We start from the raw sequence: 24774 nt of genomic DNA, 5'->3' as shown, positions 1-24774 counted from the left end.
ATTTGGCGGGAAAGCCAAGCAGTCCGGATTGCGGGATATTGATACGTCTATTCCGGAGCAGCCGGGCGATCAGACCCAGCGGTATTCCACCAGGGAGCCGGCGCTTCTAATGACAAGCAGATAATGTAGGTTCCTAATTAGCCCTCATCATTAATTAAGGTTTTATGTGGGACAATTAAATACTCTTGTGGTCCATGAAACTTTCATTGAAGTCTCAGCAAGCTCCATTAGCCGCAGCCATTAAATTGTAATCCAGCTCACATACAATATGCTTCAATGGGGACACGGCAGCAACATCGCAAGAGGGGAGAGGTGCGCTAATCAAAATGGGGTTCTCCTCAATTACCCTGTGATGGCCGACAGTATGGAGGCTGCGGTCCGTGGCTCAGGAGCCAACGAGTTACAATAATTGTTTATATATTATTATATATTTATATATATTATATATGTATTATTATATATTTATACACCATAAAGTCACCCTCCACCCAGAAAACAACAGGGCAGGAAACCCGACACCAGATTTTACCGCATTAATGGGGTTTGCCCATTAAATAAAGTTCTCAAATTTTAATCCTAGTGAGGATTATACAATAAATATAATTTTTAACCCCTTACTTTACAATTTTAGTTTTTATTGCTGTTTAACTTCTATCACTCCAGTGATGGTCAGTGTAATATTCCAGAGTATGGGCAGAGACTATGTAAGCAGACACTTCATGATCCCTCCTCTATGCTACGAGATGCTGTGTGCTAACAATGTGCTTAGATTATCAAGGTACAGGGTTTATCTACACTTTTATTTACCTTCTGAACATTCTACTACTTTCTGACACATAGAAAAACAGACGATCAGTTCTGCTACATCTCAGCTATAAAACATGCCTCCCTCCCCTGGATAAAGACCTTATCTGTAGCTTGTAGAGTAAACTCTGCACGTTGCTTGCCGGCAGGAAGTGTCAGTGGGTGAGCTTGTCTTGCAATGCAGGTGAGAGGGGCTGGATGCACACAGCACACTGAATCCTGCAGTCAGGAGCAGGTGTTCATGAAAAGAATCTGCCAGTCAGAAGATTTACAGACAGATCCCAAGGCAAAGAAATTGTGTACATCAGGACTGATAGAGACAGTTTGAATTATATCTGTGAAATGCTGTATTTTTATTAATAACAATGAATTAGATAATGTGTTATTTTGTTATCCTGAGTATATTTAAGAATCTGGTCTTTGTGGGAATACCCCTTTAATCACGGTAGAGGGAACTAAACCTGCAGAATCCAGGTGTAAACCTGACTGAATGTACATGACTTTGCTGGCTTACATCAAGTTTTGGCCATGTTGCAGGCCTTTTGTTACTTATATACAAGACAAACCCATAGCTGCCCTATGTACCCAAACCCAAGTCAATATCTTTATTTAATTAATGGAAAAAAGAAAGAAAGAAAAGAAAGGAAAGGAAAAGAAAGGAAAAGAAAGGAAAAGAAAGGAAAAGAAAGGAAAAGAAAGGAAAAGAAAGGAAAAGAAAGGAAAAGAAAGGAAAAGAAAGGAAAAGAAAGGAAAAGAAAGGAAAAGAAAGGAAAAGAAAGGAAAAGAAAGGAAAAGAAAGGAAAAGAAAGGAAAAGAAAGGAAAAGAAAGGAAAAGAAAGGAAAAGAAAGGAAAAGAAAGGAAAAGAAAGGAAAAGAAAGGAAAAGAAAGGAAAAGAAAGGAAAAGAAAGGAAAAGAAAGGAAAAGAAAGGAAAAGAAAGGAAAAGAAAGGAAAAGAAAGGAAAAGAAAGGAAAAGAAAGGAAAAGAAAGGAAAAGAAAGGAAAAGAAAGGAAAAGAAAGGAAAAGAAAGGAAAAGAAAGGAAAAGAAAGGAAAAGAAAGGAAAAGAAAGGAAAAGAAAGGAAAAGAAAGGAAAAGAAAGAAACAATTAATTCCATCATCTAAACAATTAACTTTTTATAAATTGCCATCAATTTTATACACCAGATATGCAATCATAATTCTTACACTTCTTCAAAAAGCTGAAACTAAGGTTAGATCCGACAAGGCAATGCAAAGCTTGGTAGAAAAACTAAGTTTCCTAGTTGGGAAAAAAAAAAGAGCAGGCACTGGGATGGCAAGGATTGCTGGGAGATTTCAGCTGTGAAGCTATTCAGATATTAGGTGACCACCACCGGCAGGACAAGTGCCCTGCATCTGCCACAAGCCAGCAGGACACGAGATGTCACAGGAACCCGACGGCTTTACAGAAAGTTTGCCAGGATAAGTACTATATGGTCTTCCCACTGGTAAAGTTTTGTGATACAAACATCTTAACATATTGTAATAAGCAAAGACCTACCTGGCGGTTCTGCCCACTCTGTGTATATAGGTGTTGGCATCCTCAGGGCAGTCCAGCTGCAGCACCCAGTTAACAGCAGGGAAATCTAGTGAGACAAAAAAAAAAAATCATATCAACATACAATGTCTGGATAATACCATGGATATCGCACAGGCAGCGATTCCGTCATCCAGACCTATATGAACGCAAGGTTTATAGGACAGGGTAAGCTTTAAACCCATTAGAGGGTAGTAATATACAGGTAGTACATAATATTGAGCGCAATATTCAGGATATCCTTGTTACATTTTATACAACAAAGCATCCAGCATTGTGTGCACACAAGAGACACCATAGTGCATGTTTCAGCTATAATACAATCATTACACGCAGGCTCTGCCAACCTTTACTGCGCTGCTCACAAACTGCAGATAATTTCCCGATAGGCCCATACACAGGACAGGCATAAAACCTCTGCCCCATTGTATTTTTACACTTGTCATGAGATGGGGCCCAAAAGCAGACACCAATTTGTTATCCAGGACAGGGACAGGATCAAAAATATGTCCTATATCTGAGGAGATTCAGCATTACACAGAAATAGATCTTTGAACAGTGAAACCTGTAAAAAGATACAGCAAATCTTAACATACGGTAAATTCATCCCATCTTTCACTGCAGGCCTATATGGGGCCTCTTACCGCTCCAAAGGAAATGTGTTTAAAGCCACATCCCATACACCATGTGTGAACACACCCTGAATGTTCCCAATATCCATGGAAGTGTAATGCTGAACAGGAAAGCAACAGATGCTCTATATAACGTTACTGTCAGTATGGTGATAGGACAATGATCTCCAGTAAGTGGCTTATCCAAAGCTGTAAAACTACGAATCCCAGAACATCATAACTGTCCAGAGCTCTGTCAGGGCATGCTGGGAATTGTAGTTTTGCAACAGATTGGAAACAATTGACATTTCATACAAGTGTTGTCATGAAAATACCTACCTAACCCACGCGCTGCGATGTCTGTGGCAAAAAGCACCGCAAACTTCTTCCTCACAAACTCATTATACACGTCCATTCTTTTCATCTGTTGCTGTTTGCCATACAGGGCCAATACCTGGATACCGGGACGCAACCTACAGAAAACTCTGTAGATGTACTGCACCTAATAGAGAAAAGAAATGACAGCAAGTCCAAATCTCAGAGTAACCACAGGTCTAATGACCTGAACACAGGGATTCATAGATGAATACGGATGTCAACAAAACTTGGTCTTAGGACCAGAAAGTGAAAATTGTGCCAAAAGTTTACAGTGTGTAATGCTATAGAATTGGTTGTGTAAGTTTCGGGGAAAGTATCTCCAAAATACACCAGGCCCCTCTGAACAGCCTTACCTCTTTACAACTAGAAAAGAAGACAATGCTCTTCTTCTTCAGATGGTTCTTTAGGAACGAGAACAAGAGATTGATCTTCTGGGTAAGATCACACACTACATAATTCTGCTCCAAAGTTGCAGGGGTGCTGAAAAAGAAGCAGAGCATAGAAACTTAACTATGGATATATCATACGGCAGCCTGTCAAATTAATTGAGAACCCTTAAAGATGATCTGTCAACATGTTTTACCCCACTAAACTACTAGTGCCATCAGGTAAAGTAGGAAATATCCTTTCCTGAGTTGTATGTGAAATCACACCCTTTTACCTATAAATAAATCTACTCCAAAGTCAGGCAAATTTGACTCTTCTCATCCCATTTTCAGTTTAGTGGTTGCAGTGTCAATTCAGAAGCCCCCGTCTTTTGTTCTATAGTACCTAGGAAAGTTAAGGATCTCATTTTTTAAGGTCATATTGCTTTGTGAGCTACAGAACCAGAGATATAGGCAGCTAAATCGATAGTTGGAAATACAAGCTGCGGACAAAGATTCAGTTTCTATTTTTTTAACTGCCTGGATGTCCATTTCTGTATCTCACAGACCAACAAGCCTAATGTAATGAATGGGGAGATCCTTATCTTTAATATGACACACAAAGCATGTTTCTAGGTATTATAGAACCAATGATAAGTGATCTGAACTGACACTTTCCAAGTCATACTTGCCTTACTTTGTGGGAGACTTCACATAAAAGAGGGAATTCTACAATGAAAATGCCACATCCTATCCGAGGGACTAGTGCTTTAGTGTTGTAAAAGCTGGTGACAGGTTCCCTTTAAGATAGATTTCAAGATTGACTCTTTTTAAATGCAATTTTATTACACCATGTAATAAACAATAATACAATAATATAAATCAGGGCAGATTAAAGTAGGTGGAGGACCCTGGGAGCAAAATCTGGTGGTCCTGATCCCTCCCTATAATCCAACCCTGAATATAATACAACAAAAAGGCATGCACAAAGTGTAATTATTCCTGTAAATATTGGATAACAATCTGATCGGGGTGGGGCTGATTGCCGGGAACGTTTCACTAAAACAGGTCAAGTTACATACTGCCACTCTATTCAATATTATGGGAGCATAAGAATTTGCAAAGCAAAAATCTCGAGTATCTTTGGCACTCACAAAAATGGTGAATAGTCTCATAGTATCCACTAGAGTGGCTGTAGGTATACTCAATCAGCCAACCTTTTGTAAGAACATGTGGCCAATTTCCCATGATTGGAGGGTGTCCCACCACTTGCATCACCATGAAGAGGGCATAAAAAGGTAAGACCATATTAATATACCATAAATCTTCAAAATAGTATTACTCTTTTGAGGTGCTAACAACTGTTTAGTAACTACGGTTGTTATTGCCGTCAGGGATGGACATGGATTACAGAGCTTTCTAGTTCCATAAGGCCAGGGATAGTTCCTCTAGGTCGCGCACCCAATATTCCTCAGTTTCCAGCAGGGATCTATATGCAGCCTGATGGACATAGTGGTTTCAGGCCGATGCCTGGTAATTGCTAGTCGGAGGGTATAATTGCTCATTTTAATTAATCACCACAGTAGTTAATTTATTAGAAGCCCCTGCATAACACTCCAGATTAGGCTGTCAATGAAGTCCCAGTGCAGAGAGCTTCATCTCGAGCTGTGTACGACAAGATAAGAGCGGCAGAGGAGAGACGCTTGACAGCTGCGCCATTCCATAAAAGCTAAAAGATGAGCGCATTAATGAAAAAGCCACATCATACAAGGGCCATAAATCATTCCAGCTGCTGGATCCAGCCCAGAGAGGAGAAGCTACAGAACCCAGGACAATGCGATTCCACCAGTCTAAACACTTATACATGGACTTATGTAGGTTATACTTCAGTTCCATACATGATTGTGTTTTATCAATACTCTGAAACTACATTTCCCAGCATGCAAAGCTATAAGATTTACTGAAATAACTATGCTGACCGCTGTCTATGGGTTGGAGCTCAGCAGACGGAACTTAGCATACAAAGGAGAGCGACTATCGATACGATGCATGCAAGTTGCAAGACTGATTAAATAGCGTACATTACAAGGGCACACAGAGGCCTTTAGGACATAATCTAAAGCCACACACAATATGAATAATCTTGTAACCTTTCATCTGTGGCCATTTTCCAGATGCACATCATTGGATGCCAGAAAGACCAGACTGAGAACGCTTAGGGTTGCCCTAAATTATCCCCATCTTCAAAATAGGGGATAACAAACCGATGGTTGGGGGTCTGACTGCTGGGACCCCACTGATCACGAGAACGGGACTTCCAGCAATGGGGGGGGGTACAAAAATTACTAATTGGTAAAGCATGCATCCTGTCGCACCATTCAATAGTATAGGAGTGTTGTATATTCCTGAATACAGCGTTCAGGTATCTCTGTCACTCACATTAATGTGAATTTTGGAGATATCCAAGCGCTGCATTCATTAATTTTCAACACTCCTACATTCAGAGATCGCAATAACGCCTCTACAAGCGTCTATGACGCATGCAGAGGCGCATTTACTCTCCAAAAAAACCACCAAGCGTATAAATATGCTTGGTTATGAAATTGTGTAGTCGCTGTCTGGCTGTCAGCAGTAGTGATGTGCAGCTGCCGCCTGCTAGTGTGTAAGGACAGAGCGGGCAGCGGAGCTCAGACACAGAGCAGTCACGTGCCCTGCACACTGCCCCACTACACTGCAGAGTTGTATCTGCTCCGAGCTCAGGCCACGCCCCCTCAGCACGGAGCAGTCACTGTCTTCTCCCAGCTGCCGTGTCCAGTGTCACTAGCACATAGGGAGCAGTAGGGGAATCACATTACACTGAGGGCAAGGCACAGGCAGGAGGACAGGACATGTGACCATTACTGGGGGTCTCTGCTCCTCCTCCCCCCCTGACCCGTCTCTCTAGTTCTAATAGATACAGCTGCACATGCACACTAGCAGACTTAGCAGAGCGAGAAATAAGGAGAGTGGAGGAGCGCTTGATTCCAAAGGCGTTTGTTGTCATCTGTGGGGGTCCTGTGCCTGCTGTGGGGGTCCCGTGCCTGCTGTGGGGGTCCTGTGCCTGCTGTGGGGGTCCCACAGGTTTGTGTGACTGACCTATTCCCAGGGAGTTCAATTAATTAATAGTGGTTACCTGAGCCTGACATAACATGTATTCAATAAAGTACAAAATAGTTATGATTGAGGTTCTATGCATGGGTGGACTGCATGGGACACAGGAGATGACAGCACTTGTACAATGGTCACAAGAGCTTACAGTCTATGAGGAGGAGGACGACACAGGAGGTGATGGTGCTTGTACAATGGTCACAAGAGCTTACAATCTATGAGGAGGAGTGGACACAGGAGATGACAGTGCTTGTACAATGGTCACAAGAGCTTACAATCTATGAGAAGGAGGAGTGGACACAGGAGATGACAGTGCTTGCACAATGGTCACAGGAGCTTACAATCTATGAGAAGGAGGAGGACACAGGAGGTGACAGTGCTTGTTCAATGGTCACAAGAGCTTACAGCATATGAGAAGGAGGAGGACACAGGAGATGACAGTGCTTGTACAATGGTCACAAGAGCTTACAATCTATGAGGAGGAGGGCCCACAGGAGATGACAGCACTTGTACAATGGTCACAAGAGCTTACAGCATATGAGAAGGAGGAGGACACAGGAGATGACAGTGCTTGTACAATGGTCACAAGAGCTTACAATCTATGAGAAGGAGGAGTGGACACAGGAGATGACAGTCCTTGTACAATGGTCACAGGAGCTTACAATCTATGAGAAGGAGGAGTGGACACAGGAGATGACAGTCCTTGTACAATGGTCACAAGAGCTTACAGTCTATGAGGAGGAGGAGGACACAGGAGGTGATGGTGCTTGTACAATGGTCACAAGAGCTTACAGCATATGAGAAGGAGGAGGGGACACAGGAGATGACAGCACTTGTACAATGATCACAGGAGCTTACAATCTATGAGAAGGAGGAGGGGACACAGGAGATGACAGCACTTGTACAATGATCACAGGAGCTTACAGTCTATGAGAAGGAGGAGGGGACACAGGAGATGACAGCACTTGTACAATGATCACAGGAGCTTACAATCTATGAGGAGGAGGAGAGGACACAGGAGGCTTGTACAATGATCCAGGCATTTCAAGTAAGGTATAAAAAAAAATAAATACCCCCAAAGACCCTAAGGCTGTGTTCACATTGTATTGAAACTCATTTTATTGAACAAAATCCTCCCCGAACCAAAACACTTGTGCTTACTAAGTAGCAACTTTATCGCGGCCAAATACATCTTGCTAGTTATTGAACGCAAGTGCATTGTTCAGAAGGCTTATGTTTTTGGGAAGGACTATCGCCCAATACACTTTAGTAAAAAATAAACTCAACACCCCAAAAATGAATATTAAATAAATTTAGTGGCGGCAGCCTCAGCCTGCTCAGCGTGGGGAGGTAGGGGGTTTGGGGCTGGCTATTAACAATGTATACGACTAGGAGTTATATATTTGTATTACTGAAAGTTCCATACTCTTCCTCGGCTAAAAATACTCCTCAAAAATGGTTAGAGGAGTATTATTACCCTTCTGGAAAAATGTTAGTGCGACCTCTGCCTACATTGAATGGAGTGACCGGAGATATACTCGTCCTGCCGCTCCACCCATTTATGAGAATTTAACCCCCTTATCCCTGGCTTGCTCGATCCCTGATCCACAATCCTCTTGTTATCCGCTATTTACAGGAAAGAGGATACTTTAAAATCTTGTAAAAGTCCATTAACCCAGACACTGTCACAACCATGCCATACATGGTCTGACCCCTACTTCATAGATGGTAAGAGGCCAATTGCTAAGGAAAGTATATGGAGCACCTAAGGATGACTGCACGTGTATCGTATTAGGTGGTTTTTTTCCATGTGAGTTATTCAGCATTTTACAGTAGTTTTAAAGTTAATGTGACTTGGAAAAAAAAAAGTTATGTACATAATGCAGCTCTTTTCCAGCACATGTACAACCGCTTCAAAAATGCACTACACGCAACACAAATCAGCATGAAATATGACACAAAAACACATTTTATGCAGATTTAGATGCAGTTTTTTCTGTATGACAATCATTCAAGAGTGCAGATTAAGCATGAAGGTACTGTATGTGAACCATTGTGGACCTGAATCGTCCCCAAATCCCCCAAACACATGAACACTCCGTTCAGCTGTGCGCACACACGTGCCCGTCAGGGTAAACCGAACCAGCCACTAGAATTCAACATTTTGGAATTCTCTTCTATATTGATCCCATTCTATTTCCAAATTCAGAAACTGTACAGGTGGTCCTCGACTTAAGAACACCCGACCCCTAGTTACAAACGGACCTCTGGTTTGTTGGTATTGTACTGTACTTTAGTCCCAGGCAACTATGATCAGCTGTAACGGTTACTAAATGCATCTGCAACTAAGATTTATCGTTAAACCTGGCTCTTACGACAACAAAAAAATCCAATGCTTACACAGACCAAAAAAACTTGGCTGGTGTTACGATTATAAAATATACAGTTCCGACTTAAGTACTTAACAAATTCAACTTAAGAACAAACCTACAGAACCTATCTTGTACGTGACCCGGGGACTGCCTGTACTTAGGCTGGTAATAAAGAACAATAACTTGGATAAAGAAAAGCCTTCATGATGAGTGTATAACAAACCTTAAAAACTCTGAATCTAGTCTTAACCCCTTAACAACTTGGCCCTTATTATGTTATTGCGTTTCTATCTTCAACGTCAGGAATAACCATTTATATTTTGATCTGTTTTGCTTGGATTGACTTATGCTCCTACCATATACTGCAATACTAATTTACTGCAGTGTATGGAGAATTTACAATAGAACTGTAAACGTGCCACCGCCAGCAACAAAGGTGGAGAGTGGGTTTTTAATACAATATGCAGCCAACATACGACTAGTACTAATACATCACAAGTTGTAAATGGCTATAAAGGAATTGTCCCAAGAATTGTTATTTCCTTTTCACAGGATACAGAATAACACGCTCAGGCTAGGGGGCCCACCAATCATGCACTTGTGGACCAAATAAAGCCTGAGAGGACGACTACTGAATATTAATGACATGACAGATCTGAAGTGACCTACCTATACATTGCCTTATCATGCACCCACACATACTGAGGGTCTTTGAGGCTCAGTCGGGCAAGATCTTTTACAGATTTGGTCTGCGTTGCAGAAAAGAGCAGGGTTTGTCGCTGCACTGGAAGATTTTCTAGAATTGCATTCATTGTTTCGGAAAAACCCATGTCCAGGATTCGGTCAGCTTCATCTAGGACTGAAACAAGAGGCGAGAACAACATTACAAAAGGGATTGTCTAGTATAGCCAAACCGTCCCGGTCTGTCATGTAAAAGATACAATCATAACAGTCCAAAAGAAGGGTTAAGACCCTTACTGTCTACATCTGTGTTTGCCACCTGAAAATCAAGCAAGATAAACCAAGGACACTAACTGAGGGGGGGTGGAGAGCTGTTACCAGAGCCCCTCTGTGCTGAAGCTTGACAGGCTGTTACAATATCTTACCCAACCTCCTCCCACTGTGTGCTGAAACTTCCTCCGATGCTCTAAAATTATATCAGGTAGAAGAAGGCGAAGTGCTGATGGAGTGGTAGTAGGGGCAGACAATGCAAAAGCCTGCGAAGCTTCAGCACGGAGAGGCTCCGGTAACAACCCCCAAAGCACTTCAGGCTCATAAGGAGGTCATTCATAACAAATATAAGATTACCCTCTATGAGTAAGAGTCCCTGGTTTACCATACTTTATTTTGGTGGTAGATTTCCTTTAAATAGTTGGTACATCCCCGCTTTAAGATACCCCCACAGAATTAGGGGTAACAAAGTGAGAGTTTTACTGCTGGTACCCTCTCCGACCAGAAAAGTGACGGATATACATGACCACAGTGCTTGGCAATTTCCTACACCAACATACAAGTCACATGGCAAAGTACAATATGGGTTGGCCTATTAGCGTATTGAATTCACACTGGCAAACTTTCTTATTAAAGAGGCATTCCCATCTCAACCAGTTATTGCTATTGTTTAAATAATGAAAAGTTATACAAATTTCCAATATACTTTCTGTATCAATTCCACACAGTTTTCTAGATCTCTGCTTGCTGTCCTTATATGTTTGCTTCCAGTGTTTAGAAATCTGACCATGGTCACACAGGTGCACAGCTCATTATATCACACATCTCTGATTACTCTCTGTGATAATAACGAGCCGTGCACCTGTGTGACCATGGACAGATTTCTAAACACTGGAAGCAAACATAGAAGCTTCTTATAGAATGACAGCAAGCAGAGATCTAGAAAACTGAGGAATTGATACAGAAAGTATATTGGAAATTTGTATAAGTTTTCATTATTCAAACAATAGCAATTACTTGTTGAAATGGGACAACCCCTTTAATCTTAAACTCTTAAGTTTTACCACAAACAATGTTAAAATTATTTAAATCCTTCCAGATAAACTGCAGGTAGTGGCTTTTTGCATACTGTATGCAATATACATAAAGGGGCACAGCAATACTCACTCAACATCTTTAGGTTACAAGTGTCAAAAAGGGACGTCTGATCCATATGCTGCAGTAGACGTCCAGGGGTGCAGATGAGGATATTTGTGCGATGGATACATGCAGACTCATGCTTCAAGTCCTATAAAATAATAATGATATAAAAAGAAATAGATGAAGGTTAATCTACAAGACTACAAAACTCAGCTTTCTGTCAATTTCAAGTAGCACTTCTCCACTAGGATAGTTACCGTATATACTCAAGTATAAGCCGACCCGAGTATAAGCCGAGACCCCTAATTTTACCACCAGAAACTGGGAAAACCTATTGACTCGAGTATAAGCCAAGGGTGGGAAATGCATTGGTCACAGACCCCCCCCAGTATATAGCCAACCAGCCCAGCCTGCCCCCAGTAGAATACAGGCCAGCCCAGCATTAAAACAAAAAGATCAATGGCGGCGCCCAGCAGAAGAAAGAAGACGGTGCGGAAGCCTGAAGACGAGCCTCGCGGACATCGGGGGAGCAGTGCTGCACATCGAGGCCACCGGAGGGTGAGTATATAAGTTTATTATTTTTTAAGTATTTTTTACTTTATATTGACTCGTGTATAAGCCGAGGGGACGTTTTTCAGCACATTTTTTGTGCTGAAAAACTCAGCTTATACACGAGTATATACGGTAATTATCTGCAGATCCATGAGGGTCGGGCACTAGGGCATGGCACCAAACACATGATTCATGATTTTTTTTTCCCTTGTTGCACCTGTTGCGACTTATTTATATCAGCACTACAATACTGGTGATTTTTGGATACTCTTTTGGGTGCACAATTTGGGCACCGCTTGGGAATTGGACACTTTTTGCTGCACATCTATTTTCCTGACATTGGGGGAAATTTTTTAATCTGTCCACAACAGAATTCTGTCGTAGTTTGCACAAAAAAAAAAAAAAACTGTCTGCGCCACATTTATAAAGGTTTTTTAGACTGCTTTTTGACTCTACTACGACTAGCTCGACAAAAGGGGCAAGGTCGATGCACCAAAAATACTGCTGACCTGACAGAATTGTGTTGTAAAGTAAGCCAACTATTAGGAGGTGCATAGTATGACTAGACAGTCTTATACTAGGACAGATTTATCACCCAGCACCAGACACATAAATCTGGTCCAGAATAAGACGGACCAGTCTAACTCTGCACTGTCTAACCTTAGGACACTTTTTATAAATTGTTTTTGGTGCAATTTTTCCCGCCCACTTAGTACACAAGATTTTTGCAGCTCTAAGTTCTATTTCACCTTTGTGAAAAAAACCTTTTCGGTTCTACACTGGTTCATTAACCCCTTACACCACAATCTTACACCCCAGTGAAAATTTTATCATGATCTGTGTGCCAAAAACACAGACCCTGCATGAAAATTGATAACCGTCTCACTACATGTTTTTATGGGGGGCGTAAAGTGTCAGTAGAATTGTGTCAGAAATTTCCATGCACAGCTCTCCGATATCTCCAGATCTGATTGACACTGAATGAGAACTCATCTTACCAGTTCTCACCAATAACTCCAAAAAAAAAAAAAAACTAGACCATAAATAAGTGTATGGGCAATTAAGCCTAAAATAGCCTGGTGACTAAGGGGTAAATGATAAAATAAACATAACTGAACACACCTTTCCTCCAATGACAAGTCCTGCAGAGAATTCGTGGTAGCGGCCCACCTTCCGGAGGACTTCGAAGGTTTGATATGCCAGCTCTCTCGTAGGAGAAATGACAAGAACTCCAAGTCCATCAACTGCCATCCACTGCTGCCGATACAAGCACTCCAGAGCCTGCAAGATGGGGGACAGCGATTTATGGAGCATGTCCATATATGACCAGAAAAAAAGTGATAAGGATAGCCACTGACTTGCCATAAACAGTATATGTGATGATATACAAGAATTAAGAGGGTTTTCCCCATCCTCAAAACTATCAACTGGTTAAGTTTTACACTAAAGACAGAGCATTTATTCTGTACTCAACCATGGGACCAGCATCTTTCGTCAGGGACAATGTCTACACCCCCAACCGTCTGCCCTGAAGATATGTCATTAATAGTTTTGGGAACATTCACTCTGCGGTATGAGGGACGTATATATGTCGTATATATGTACCCCATAGATGGCAATGGGAGCACAGCTCCATATGGGAGCGTTACATTGCAGTACACTTGCAGCTCCGTACCGTTCCGTACCATGTCCTATCTTTCCCCGGAATATGGCGCCATGCTTTTGTCAGCACAACGATATTGATGGAAGTCTAACGGTTCCGTTAAAATGTCCATCCAATTCAGGTGACTTTTTTTAGGCTTCTGTTATTTCAGATGGGAAAAAATAACGCTGTAGCTTCCATACAATTTTCCACTCAAATAATGGAAGTCTATCGGAAGTGGCAGAGACAGGGGAATAAAATGTCCTTTGTAAAATTCTCTCTTTTATGTGAAATCTCACCCTTAAAAGTAATATGCAAAAGGGATGAGTCATATTTTACCTAAGCCAAGTCATGCTTACAGGCAGGGTGCAGGGTAGGCAAGACTTCTGACAGTAGAGTACAGGCAGTCCCAGGGTTACATACAAGATAGGTTCTGTAGGTTTGTTTTGAATTTGTATGCAAGTCGGAACTGTATATTTTATCATTGTAATCCCAGACAAATTTTTTTTTGGTCTCTGTGACAATTGGATTATAAAAATGTTGGGTTGCCATAAGAACCAGGATTAACAATAAAGCTTCATTACAAACACCTGTGATAACTGTTACAGCTGATCATTGTAGCCTAGGATTAAAGTACAATAAATTAACAATATCCAGAGGTCCGTTTGTAACTAGCGGTCGTATGTAAGTCGAGTGTTCTTAAGTAGGGGACCGCCTGTACTTCGAAACAGGGTATTATTGTAAAAATCTGAAGCTAATTTTTCAGATAGCATTAGGCTTGTGCTACAGAACTGGAGATGGAGGAATTGGATCTTTACCTGCAGTTCACATTCCCAACTATGTCGTTAACTGCCTATATCTCTGGCTCTGTAGCTCCCGTCTCATAATGGCTAATATGACTCTATTCTGCTCATTTTCACACGACTTTGGAGGAGATTTTCTTAAAGGTAAATATGTGAAATTTCATATAATAAATAGTTATAATATAAAAGTTTGAGAAAGGACATTCCATACCCAAACGACTGGTAGTACAAACTAATGACTAGTTGCCTTTAAACCAATAGTAGTATTTATATAACAATATAAAACAAGCAAAAATGAATGTAAAAAAAATAAATAAATCTCAAAGCAGTGACTTACAGGAATAACAAATGCCAGGGTCTTTCCTGATCCAGTTTTCGCAGCTCCCAGAACATCTTTCCCTTGTAAAGCTAAGCCTATGGTCTGCTTCTGTATCTCGGTGGGTAACCGGTACTGGGCGTCTATCAAACCTGCATCCAGACACAGAGAGAAATAAATAAATACCCAAACAATTCCAGCGTTTCCAGATCATTCAACAAATGAACACACTATAGCCAATGTTAACATCTGCTTTAGAGTCTCTATCCGTTTCCATCTAAAGAAATGGGAAACTGACGGAACCCCAACAGACCCCAATTACAGTAAATGATCAGGTGCTCCAGAGCAATGACGTTATTTCAGTTTCAAAGTTCCTACACCAGAAGTGATCGCCAATCTTGCAGATGTGAACACAATCTTATAAGGACAGATACTGGCGGAAGATTGATAAACTGTGTTGCTGATGTCTGATTATTGGGTTAAATCCATAATGACCTATTTACATCACTAGATCAAAGCGGCAGTGGCTATGGGACTGTGGTCCTCCACTCTCCAATGTCATCTTTCACCAGCCACTGTCACAGCAGTCGCAACCTACCAACCCAGATAATCCTTAATGTTTGCTTGGTGATCATAAATTAAAGCTTTGAAAGTTATATCTAAAATAAATATACATTGTGTATTGTAATATATATTCTATATGTTAAAATCATAAAATGACAGCACTTCTATTCACAAGTTACTATTGTTAAACATGTAGCAAGGTACTAACCTCTCACAGTATTTTTCGACAAAGGGAAGTCTGAAAATTTAACTATTTCACTGATGTTTATCTGAAAAAAGAAATTATACATAATTAAGATTCAATTAAAATAAATATATAAAAAAAAAAAAAAAAACTAACAAGGATTAGACTTAGCGATTAAATCCAATCTACATGTGGATGAAGAACATGCTATTTCAACAGAAACTATTGAGTTGTCCAGAAAAAGAGCTGTCATCTGAATATAGCCTGCAAAAAAAAATTAATGCTCGTGATTTGCCAAACCAGCTGATTTTTCTATATAGTTCACAACTCCAAGAAACTCCGTTTTCACTCCTATTGTTTCATATTACCATTTGTACTATAATGTAGTATATTTGTATATGTCCACTATGATCTTTAAAGCACTACAGAACATGATGGCGCTATATAAAGATTATTATTAATTAATACAGTAGTGCTGCATTGAATGCAGTATTTGACACCTCATTCATAAGGTGTTGACTTTAACCGTGCAGCAACTGACACACTATGCAGATTTTACAATCCACAACATGTAAAATGTAACAAAATCTGCAGAGGATTCTTGTGTGTGATCAACTGCAGCTACAGAAAAATCTATGGTTGTTTGCTAGAACGTAAAAGGACTCAGGACATTTAGCACATAGAACAAATCTAGATGAGGCACAATTGTAATGAGATCTCAGCTGAGAGCAGAATTCTATACTTATGAATAAAGCAGCTCTGGTATGAAAAATACCAAGAAATTAGAATACCAAAAATTATAAAAAGACCGCAATAAAAAGTATATTAGAAATTTGATGAACCTTTCATTTATTGAATATTGTGATTATAAATATTATACGAAGGTAAAGAAGATGTCAGGTTGATTTGGGACACTAAACCAACTAAAGATCCTTATTGACCTGTGACAGATTCAGAAACCGACCTGTATATATTTTTTTTTTTTTGGCATCAATTAAAAAAAAAAAAAACTTACAAGCTTAAAACACTTACCTAGATGTGAGCCCGATAAGGCAAATCGGGCGCCCATCTGTGGTTCCCCTTGCAGCAAGTGAAGGTAGGATAAAATCTCAGCTTCACTGCACATGCACCATATCTATGACGCCACCACGCAGGAGCAACAAGCACAACATGCAACCTATTTGAGCGATTTGGGACACTACATCACTGGTCTATAAGAATGTGTGGGTGGTTTAGTGTCCCAAATCACCCGGACTGCTTCCCTTCACAGAGTTTCCAGATAATCAGGGCAAGTTGCAGGGGTGTAAGAAAAGCAACTTATGCTGCTCTGGCCTCTCAGTCCGATAAAAACTAAATCCAGTTCATTTTTTTTTCCAGTTCACTTGTGTTGTTGTCAAATGGCTGCAGTTGGAACGTTGACATCACAGCTAAATGTCAAGTTCCTGTAATTTCAGGCCCAGACTCTAATAGACAAACGGAGCAGATGTAGGAAAAGTTACCTGCAACATAATTTACACATGAACATGAGAACCCTGGATCTTATATGTGGGATCCAACCAGTCAGACCACCACTGACCTATAATAGGTCTCTATAAAAATTCAACACATAGACTTGTCGTTGCAGATACGAGTCAAAAACGCATCAAAGAGTTGCAATGACGAGCAGTGACTGAGGACATGTCTCAGCTGTGCTGGTGTAGCAGTGTTCATGTTACCTCGCTATAGCGCTGCTCCAGGCGGCTGATGCTCTCCTTCTCTATCTGCCACAGCGGCTTATGGGCCTCCTTCCTCTGTAACTTGCACTTCTCCTTTGTCTGATTGTATTTCTTCTTCCAGCGCTCGAAGTTCTTCACCGGGTCAGTTTCTCTGTCGATGAGAGGCTTGTAACTCTTCTTTCCGTCACTTGGTTCCCCCATGATTACTACACAGAACGGCCTTCCTTCCTGGAGACACACGGAACACACGTGTGTGCGCGCTCATTGATGACGTCATTCAACAAACTTTACTACACGGAAACACAGTGACAGCTCAATCGCCTTTCTGTCAGAAAGAAAGGATTTCCTAACACATATGAGATCATTAGTGCTGCTATTACAGCGGAAAACCAAATGTATTGCTAGAAATAATCAGAACAGAACCAAGTCTATAAAACTGGGACAATTGTATATGATTATCTGTAGAACTGAGCGAATGGACTTGTTGGTTCCTAGATTCGGTATGAATCTTGCATTTTTCAGGCACTAAATCTGAATCTTTTTTTGCCATTCAACCTAGAACTTAGGGAGGGAGGGAAAAAAAGAATCGTAAATAATACATTAACCCCTTCAGCCTATTTTGGCCTTTAGTACGCGGCCCCGTTTTTCAAATCTGCCCTGTGTCACTATAAGTGGTTATAGCTTTGGAACGCTGTACTATACCCAGGGGATTTTGAGATTGTTTTCTCGTGACACAGTGGGGCACATTTACTTACCCGGTCCCATCGCGATCCCCGCCGTGCATTGTCCGACGAGGATGAAGTCTGCCGCGATTCACTAAGATCGTGCGCCAGATATCCTGCATGTGTCGCTTCCCCGCTCAGGTCCGCCGGAGTTTACCTTCTTCTTCCCGGTGTATGTGAGTGCATTGTCTTACGACACAATTTGAATTTTAAATCCCGCGCTTAGTCCAGATCAGTTGGGTTGTCCGACAGCCACGCCCCCTGATTTGTGTCGCATGAAAGTCAGCGCAATTGCGCCAAAAACCCCTGCTAAATGTGCTGCAAAACGGAAACCCGACGAAAATGCCGTCCGTGGACCCTTAGTAAATGTACCCCTTTGTACTTCAAATTAGTTTAAAAATTTGGATGATATCTTTTGTGTTTAGTTAGGAAAAAAACTGAAATTTGGTAAGCAATTTGGGAAAATTCTTTATTGTCAGAGTTCTAAATTCTCTCCTTTTGAAGCAGATAGTCGTAGTAGAAAGTCATAGCTCCCCAATAAATAACTTACATTTCCCAAATGTCTGCTTTATGTTGGCGTAGTTTTTTAGGATTTCATGTATTTTACTAAAATGTTATGACCCTTAGAATTTTGGTGCCATTTTTTAAATTTTTGGGAAAATCACCAAAACCCGTATTTTAGATGGACCTGCACAAACTTCACTTGACTGGGAGAGGACTAAATATTTTTTTTTTTGCCCTTTGACCATACCATAAAAAAAGTATATTATTTTTATTCCATGGGTCGCCACGATTATGAAAATACCGCATTTATATAGATTTTTTTATTTTTTTCCCAATTTTACTGAATAAAAAGTAATTTGGAGAAAATGTTAGATTTAGCATCACCGTCTTTTTAGATGAATAACTTTTTTATTTTTCGGCTGACAAATCTGCTTAAGGACTTATTTTCTGCAAGAAGCTTTGTTCTTTTATAAATCGCTTTTTAGAACATTTTTAATGGGTATTAATTAAAAATTATCTATTTTCTGAACGCTTTTTTTGGGGGGGGGTCAGGCTTTTTACCATGCGGTTTCCTGAAACAATTCTATTTTATTATACAGATTGTTACGGACACGACAATACCAAATATGTGGACTTTTTTGTGTATTTGTGTTTTTAATACTTTAGTAAGTGTTTATGTGGGCGAGCGAAATTTTTTATTTATTTTAATGTTTTAAACTTTCCTTTTTGTAACTTTTTTTTTACTTATACCAACTTGAACTTGAACCAGCGATGCTCTATGTTTGTCATGATTAAGGGAGGACGCTCCGCCTGAAACGCGTAAACACTTTTGAATTGTCTGATGGTGTACTGCTAAATAAAGATGGTGAAATTGGATTCTAAGGCTGGACCCTGACCTTTTTCCGTGAAGTACTTTGTGCCTGAGCAGTGTGGTGGACCGTGCCGTTTCCTTTCACACCTGTCAGCACATTGGGGCAGATTTACTTACCCGGTCCGTTCGCGATCCAGCGGCGCAATCTCTGCGGTGGATTCGGGTCCGGCCGGGATTCACTAAGGTAGTTCCTCCGCCGTCCACCAGGTGGCGCTGCTGCGTTGAAGTTCCCCGGAGGCGCGCTGGAATGCCCTGAAATTCACCGGCCAATACCTAGTGAAGGTAAGTGTAATTTTCGCGACACATTTTTTGTTTTAAATGCGGCGGTTTTTCCGAATCTGTCGGGTTTTCGTTCGGCCATGCCCCCCGATTTCCCTCGCGTGCATGCCAGCGCCGATGCACCAAAATCCGATCGTGTGCGCCAAAATCCCGGTCGCAAATTAGGGAAAATCGGCGCAAATCGGAAATATTCGAGTAACACGTCGGGAAAACGCGAATCGGGCCCTTAGTGAATGACCCCCATTGAATGAGAATATGAGCTGAAATTATTCCGTACTTTTTGTTCAAGCCCAATACACTGCTCTACAATGATAATTCATTGTAGAGGAGTGTAAACTGTTTGGCATATTCATGCATGCGCAGACAGTTTACAGTCAGACCTGGAAGGGATCTGACTGCCGAAGACCTCGGGATTGGCCAAGAGGATCGGATTCCCTGGTAAGTGGCACCGGGGATTTGATCCACAGGGGGAAGACCCTTACACGCCGCGGTCATGCTTGAGCTGGCTCCGATTGCAAGTGTTAGATTGCAGTGTCAGCTGTAATATACAGCCACTGCTTCTGGTCCCGGCTCCGTTTATAATAAAATGTATCTTAATAGAATGTATCTTCCCGCAGGGACAAACTATTACATCCAAGTGCGCTTATTAATAAATAGGAGATACAATTACATTATTTATTGGAGCTCTGTTTTAGCCATTTTCCATCAGTTAGGATAGAATAGATTCTGTCCCAATTTGTAAAATACAGCAAAGTTTGTACAAATCGAATCTCTGATGATCCACTCATCTCTTACATGCAGGGCAACAGAAATTATTTCAGAAGAAACAAATAATAATTGGTCAATAACTTTTTATAAAAAATGTATACAAAATCAATAGAACAAGTGACTACATATTTTATCATATATATATATCATTTTTATGCCCCTTCCTAAGAAATGAACTTTCTTTCTGAAATCGCTGCAGAATTCTGTCTTGCTGAAAAGATGGACAGAAGTTCCCTAAAATAGAAATCGATGGAAAATGGTGGGGGGGGGGGGGAATTGAGTCACAGCCCTCCATTCTGCTCATATTGTGGCCCTTTTCCTCCATCTGTCTCATGTTGACGACTCTATCCTTAGTCCTTCTGCATATTGTTGCCTCCTACCCTTCTTGCTCATACATGGAATACTTCCTTGTCATACTGTGACCTTTGTCTTCTATCCCCCTCATATTGTGGCCTCCTATCCTGCATCCTCCTCATATTGTGGCATCCTGTCCTCCACATTCCTCATATTGTGGTGCCTGTCCTCCCTCCTCATATTGTTGTCCCTCCTGTCCTCCACCCTCTTCCTTTAGCCCCCTGTCCTCTAGCCTCCTCCTGTAGCCCCCTGTCCTCCAGCCTCCTCCTGTAGCCCCCTGTCCTCCAGCCTCCTCCATCCCCCTCCTGTCCTCCATCCTCCTCCTGTAGCCTCCAGCTCTCCATCCTCCTCCTGTCCTCCAGCCTCATTCTGTGGCCTCCTGTCCCCAGTCTCGTCCTCCTGTCCCCCAGCCTCCTCCAGCATCATCCTGTCCTCCATCCTCCTCCTGTAGCCCCCTGTCCTCTAGCCTCCTCCTGTATCCTCCTGTAGCCTCCTCTCCTCTAGCCTCCTCCTCTAGCCCTGTGTCCTCCAGTCTCCTCCTGTAGCCTCCAGTCCTCCACCCTCTTCCTTTAGCCCCCTATCCTCTAGCCTCCTCCTGTAGCCCCCTGTCCTCCAGCCTCCTCATGTAGCCTCCTTTCCTCCAGCCTAATCCTGTAGCCTCCTGTCCTGCAGTCTCCTCCTGTCCTCCATCCTCCTCCTTTAGCCTCCTGTCCTCCATCCTCCTCCTGTCCTCCAGCCTCCTCCTGTCCTCCAGCCTCCTCCTGTAGCCTCCTGTCCTCCACCCTCTTCCTTTAGCCCCCTGTCCTCTAGCCTCCTCCTGTAGCCCCCTGTCCTCCAGCCTCCTCCTGTAGCCCCCTGTCCTCCAGCCTCCTCCATCCCCCTCCTGTCCTCCATCCTCCTCCTGTAGCCTCCAGTTCTCCATCCTCCTCCTGTCCTCCAGCCTCATTCTGTGGCCTCCTGTCCCCAGCCTCGTCCTCCTGTCCCCCAGCCTCCTCCAGCATCATCCTGTCCTCCATCCTCCTCCTGTAGCCCCCTGTCCTCTAGCCTCCTCCTGTAGCCTCCTGTCCTCCAGCCTCCTCCTGTAGCCTCCTGTCCTCTAGCCTCCTCCTGTAGCCCCCTGTCCTCCATCCTTCTCCTGTAGCCTCCTGTCCTCCATCCTCCTCCTGTCCTCCAGCCTCATTCTGTGGCCTACTATCCTCTATCCTCCTTCTGTGGCCTCCTGTTCTCCAGCTTTCTCATGTGGTCTCATGTCCTCCAGGCTACTGGGGCGTGGAGTAGCCGGAGCTGAGGCTACACGACGCGCCTACTTCACACTCCAGTAGCCTCTTCAATCCTCCTACCAGAAATCTTCGGCGTACAGCTCCTCGTAGCTGCGTGCCCCTCGTCTACGAAACCTGCTGTCTGTGCATGTGCAGAACAGTAGGCCCGCGATGTGCGGTCACTGCTCTGAAGCTGGAGCTGCACAGCCACAGGCCTACTGTTCTGCGCATGCACAGACGGCAGGTTTCGTGGACAAAGACATCTGGTAGAAGGGTCAAAGAGGCTACTGGGGCGTAAAGTAGCAGTGCCAGGTAGCCTCAGCTCCGGCTACTCCACGCCCCAGTAGCCTCTTTAGCCTCCATTTACATATTAGACAAATAAAAGTTATCAAAAAATTGCAGGAACATGATGAATAGCCCTTAAAAGGGCTATCCTCACTTCCTATAGATCCACCTACTACCCGATCTACCTTTATAGGTAGATCTGTGGTGGTAGGTTCCCTTTAAGCAGCAAGCTGTGCCCTATCAGTGAGGGGTGAGAACCCAACCTTTGCCCTGCAGCATGATTTCCACACAAGGATTTGTAGTAATAAGTGAGAAATAAAAAACAAAACCGCTGGGAATTTTCGGCATTGCGTGTACAGGATTATCATCAGTCCTATATACTACAAAGTTACTGGAATACACTGCAGATTTGCTGTGCCGAAATTCAGGTAAGGCCTCATTCACACGGCCGTATGGGAGAAATATATACAGCGACATATATGCGTCGCATACACGTCCCCCATAGGCCGGCAATGGGCATGCAGCGCTGTACGGAATACGTCCCATGGCTGTAAAAAGACAGGACATGTCCTGTCTTTTATCGGCACACGGCTACGAGCGTCATATATCGCTATGGAGAGGGGCGGGGGTGAGCGGTGCTAACTCCCCCTCCTCTCCCTGGTGCCGACGTATGCCCGCCGTGCTACAGTAGAGCGGGCACACGTCCATGTGAATGTCACCATGGCAATTGTATTGATACATATTGTAGTGAGTTTTACACCACAATGATAATATAGGTTTGTTAGTAGCAGCAGGACTGTGAAAAAAGCATTAGTAGTCCTGCATTATAGCTGGACTTGGAGCTCTAGGGGAGTGTCCTCACATTGCTGTGTTATATCTGCATTCAGACTGCTCCCAGGCCTGCCCCCTGTGCTGTAATATCTGACCAGAATCCCACTTCTACTCTTACTCAGGGCAGATGTGATATGTGATATGTTCAGTGAAGAGATCTCACACCCCAGTGCACTCCAGTGCTCCTAGTCCAGCTACAATCCTGGAATATAAATCAATGTATTGCAGTCCCGTTGTTACTAGCAACAAACACCAGGATATGGCTACACCACTCTCCAGGGATAATACCTTAGGCCCAGTTTTATTATTTGCTCCAATCTCTAGTTCAGTGGTTCTTAACCTTGTTTGAGGTACCGAACCCTTCACCGAACCCTTCTTTAGTGTTTTATCAAATATGTGTGTGTCCTGACCTCCATGGCGTAAGCTCCACCCAACCCCTGAGACTGACTCACCAAACCCCTAGGGGTCGATAGAACCCACTGATCTAGTTATTTGCATCAGTTATTGAGCCGATAACAGGAGCGGTCACATGCACAGAAGTTCTGTGTGTTCTTCCACTTCTGGTTTTGGATCCAAATAACTGATGACCCCACAGAGATGTGAACTGGGTCTAACGCTGACTGTAGCGTCATATGGTCAGAACTGCGGGAAGACCCTTGAAACTATTTTCTCTTATACTAAAACAAGAAATGAAGAGGACACACAGTGAGATTTCTAATATCATTTTTATTGTTCCCTATTTTTAAAGTCATTGATCCAGAAGAAGGCAAAAAACCTGGACAGAATTTTCAGTCTCAGGCAAAAATTCCTTCTTGACCCCTGGAAAAGGCGATCGGTTCTGAAGCCCTGGATCACGACTATAATACAGCAATTATAATTACTATAAAATTACTACAACTATAACACAATTATTATTACTGCTCCATATTGTTCTAGATTTATGTTATAAATTTAAAATAAATCCCTAAACCTAAACATTCTGATCCAGAAGAAGGCAAAAAATCTGGACACAATCATGTGACGCAGGGAAAAATTCCTTCTTGACCCCTGGAAAAGGCGATCGGTTCTGAAGCCCTGGATCAATGTATTATCATTAATAAATAATGACTGTTATCACTATATTATTACTATAGTTCTTACTATATATATTTTCTACTACAATATTACTATTTTATGATAACTATGTTTTCTATAATATATATTATTACTATTATTATGACTATTTTTCTACTAATATATTATTACTACAGTATTACTATTATTATTACTATATTTTTTGTTTTGTTTTTTTTTTTCTTTTTTTGTTGCTATATTATTACTATTATTATTATGACTACAGTATTATGACTACTGTATTCTATTAAAAAGATTGCTATATTGTTACTAAGGTGTCTTTTATTACTATATTTTTTCTTTTTTTTATCACTACTATAATATTACTATTTATTCTTAACATATTTTTTCCCTTTTTGCTATGATTATGACTATTTTCTTATTACTATGCAAAAAAGAAAACCAAGTCCGCACAGTGGAGAAAAACCTTAATAGAGGGGGTGCAGAGCCTTCATGGATCCTGGAAAGATCCTTCAGTAGTAAAGTTAAAAAAAGTGTAGGCAGCACTCCAAAAATACAAAATTCCAAAGGGTGAGGTTTATTGAAACACCACCTTCATCAAGCTTCATCACACCGAAACGTCACCACTGTTTCAATTAACCTCACCCTTTGGAATTTTGTATTTTTAGAGTGCTGCCTACACTTTTTAAAAAACTTTCTTATTACTATGACTACATTATTAATACTAT

General features: G+C 41.9%; 1 protein-coding gene across 1 annotated transcript in view; it reads right to left on the bottom strand.

Annotated features, from left to right (window-relative positions):
• The window catches only part of DDX10 (DEAD-box helicase 10), a 123339-nt gene extending 105933 nt beyond the window's left edge, over positions 1–17406 (bottom strand). The window contains exons 1-9 of the mRNA XM_072134247.1: positions 17100–17406; positions 15409–15469; positions 14658–14788; positions 12998–13156; positions 11351–11471; positions 9902–10091; positions 3702–3828; positions 3310–3472; positions 2324–2408 (exon numbers count right to left, since the gene is read on the bottom strand). Of these exons, the coding sequence (XP_071990348.1) occupies positions 2324–2408; positions 3310–3472; positions 3702–3828; positions 9902–10091; positions 11351–11471; positions 12998–13156; positions 14658–14788; positions 15409–15469; positions 17100–17300 (1238 nt within the window). The 5' untranslated portion in view covers positions 17301–17406. The remainder of the gene's footprint in view (positions 1–2323; positions 2409–3309; positions 3473–3701; positions 3829–9901; positions 10092–11350; positions 11472–12997; positions 13157–14657; positions 14789–15408; positions 15470–17099) is intronic.
• Positions 17407–24774: the final 7368 nt, after the last annotated feature.

Source organism: Engystomops pustulosus, chromosome 2 (genome assembly GCF_040894005.1).
Source record: "Engystomops pustulosus chromosome 2, aEngPut4.maternal, whole genome shotgun sequence".
Classification (NCBI taxonomy): Eukaryota; Metazoa; Chordata; class Amphibia; order Anura; family Leptodactylidae; genus Engystomops; species Engystomops pustulosus.
This window is presented reverse-complemented; position numbering and strand designations above follow the sequence as displayed.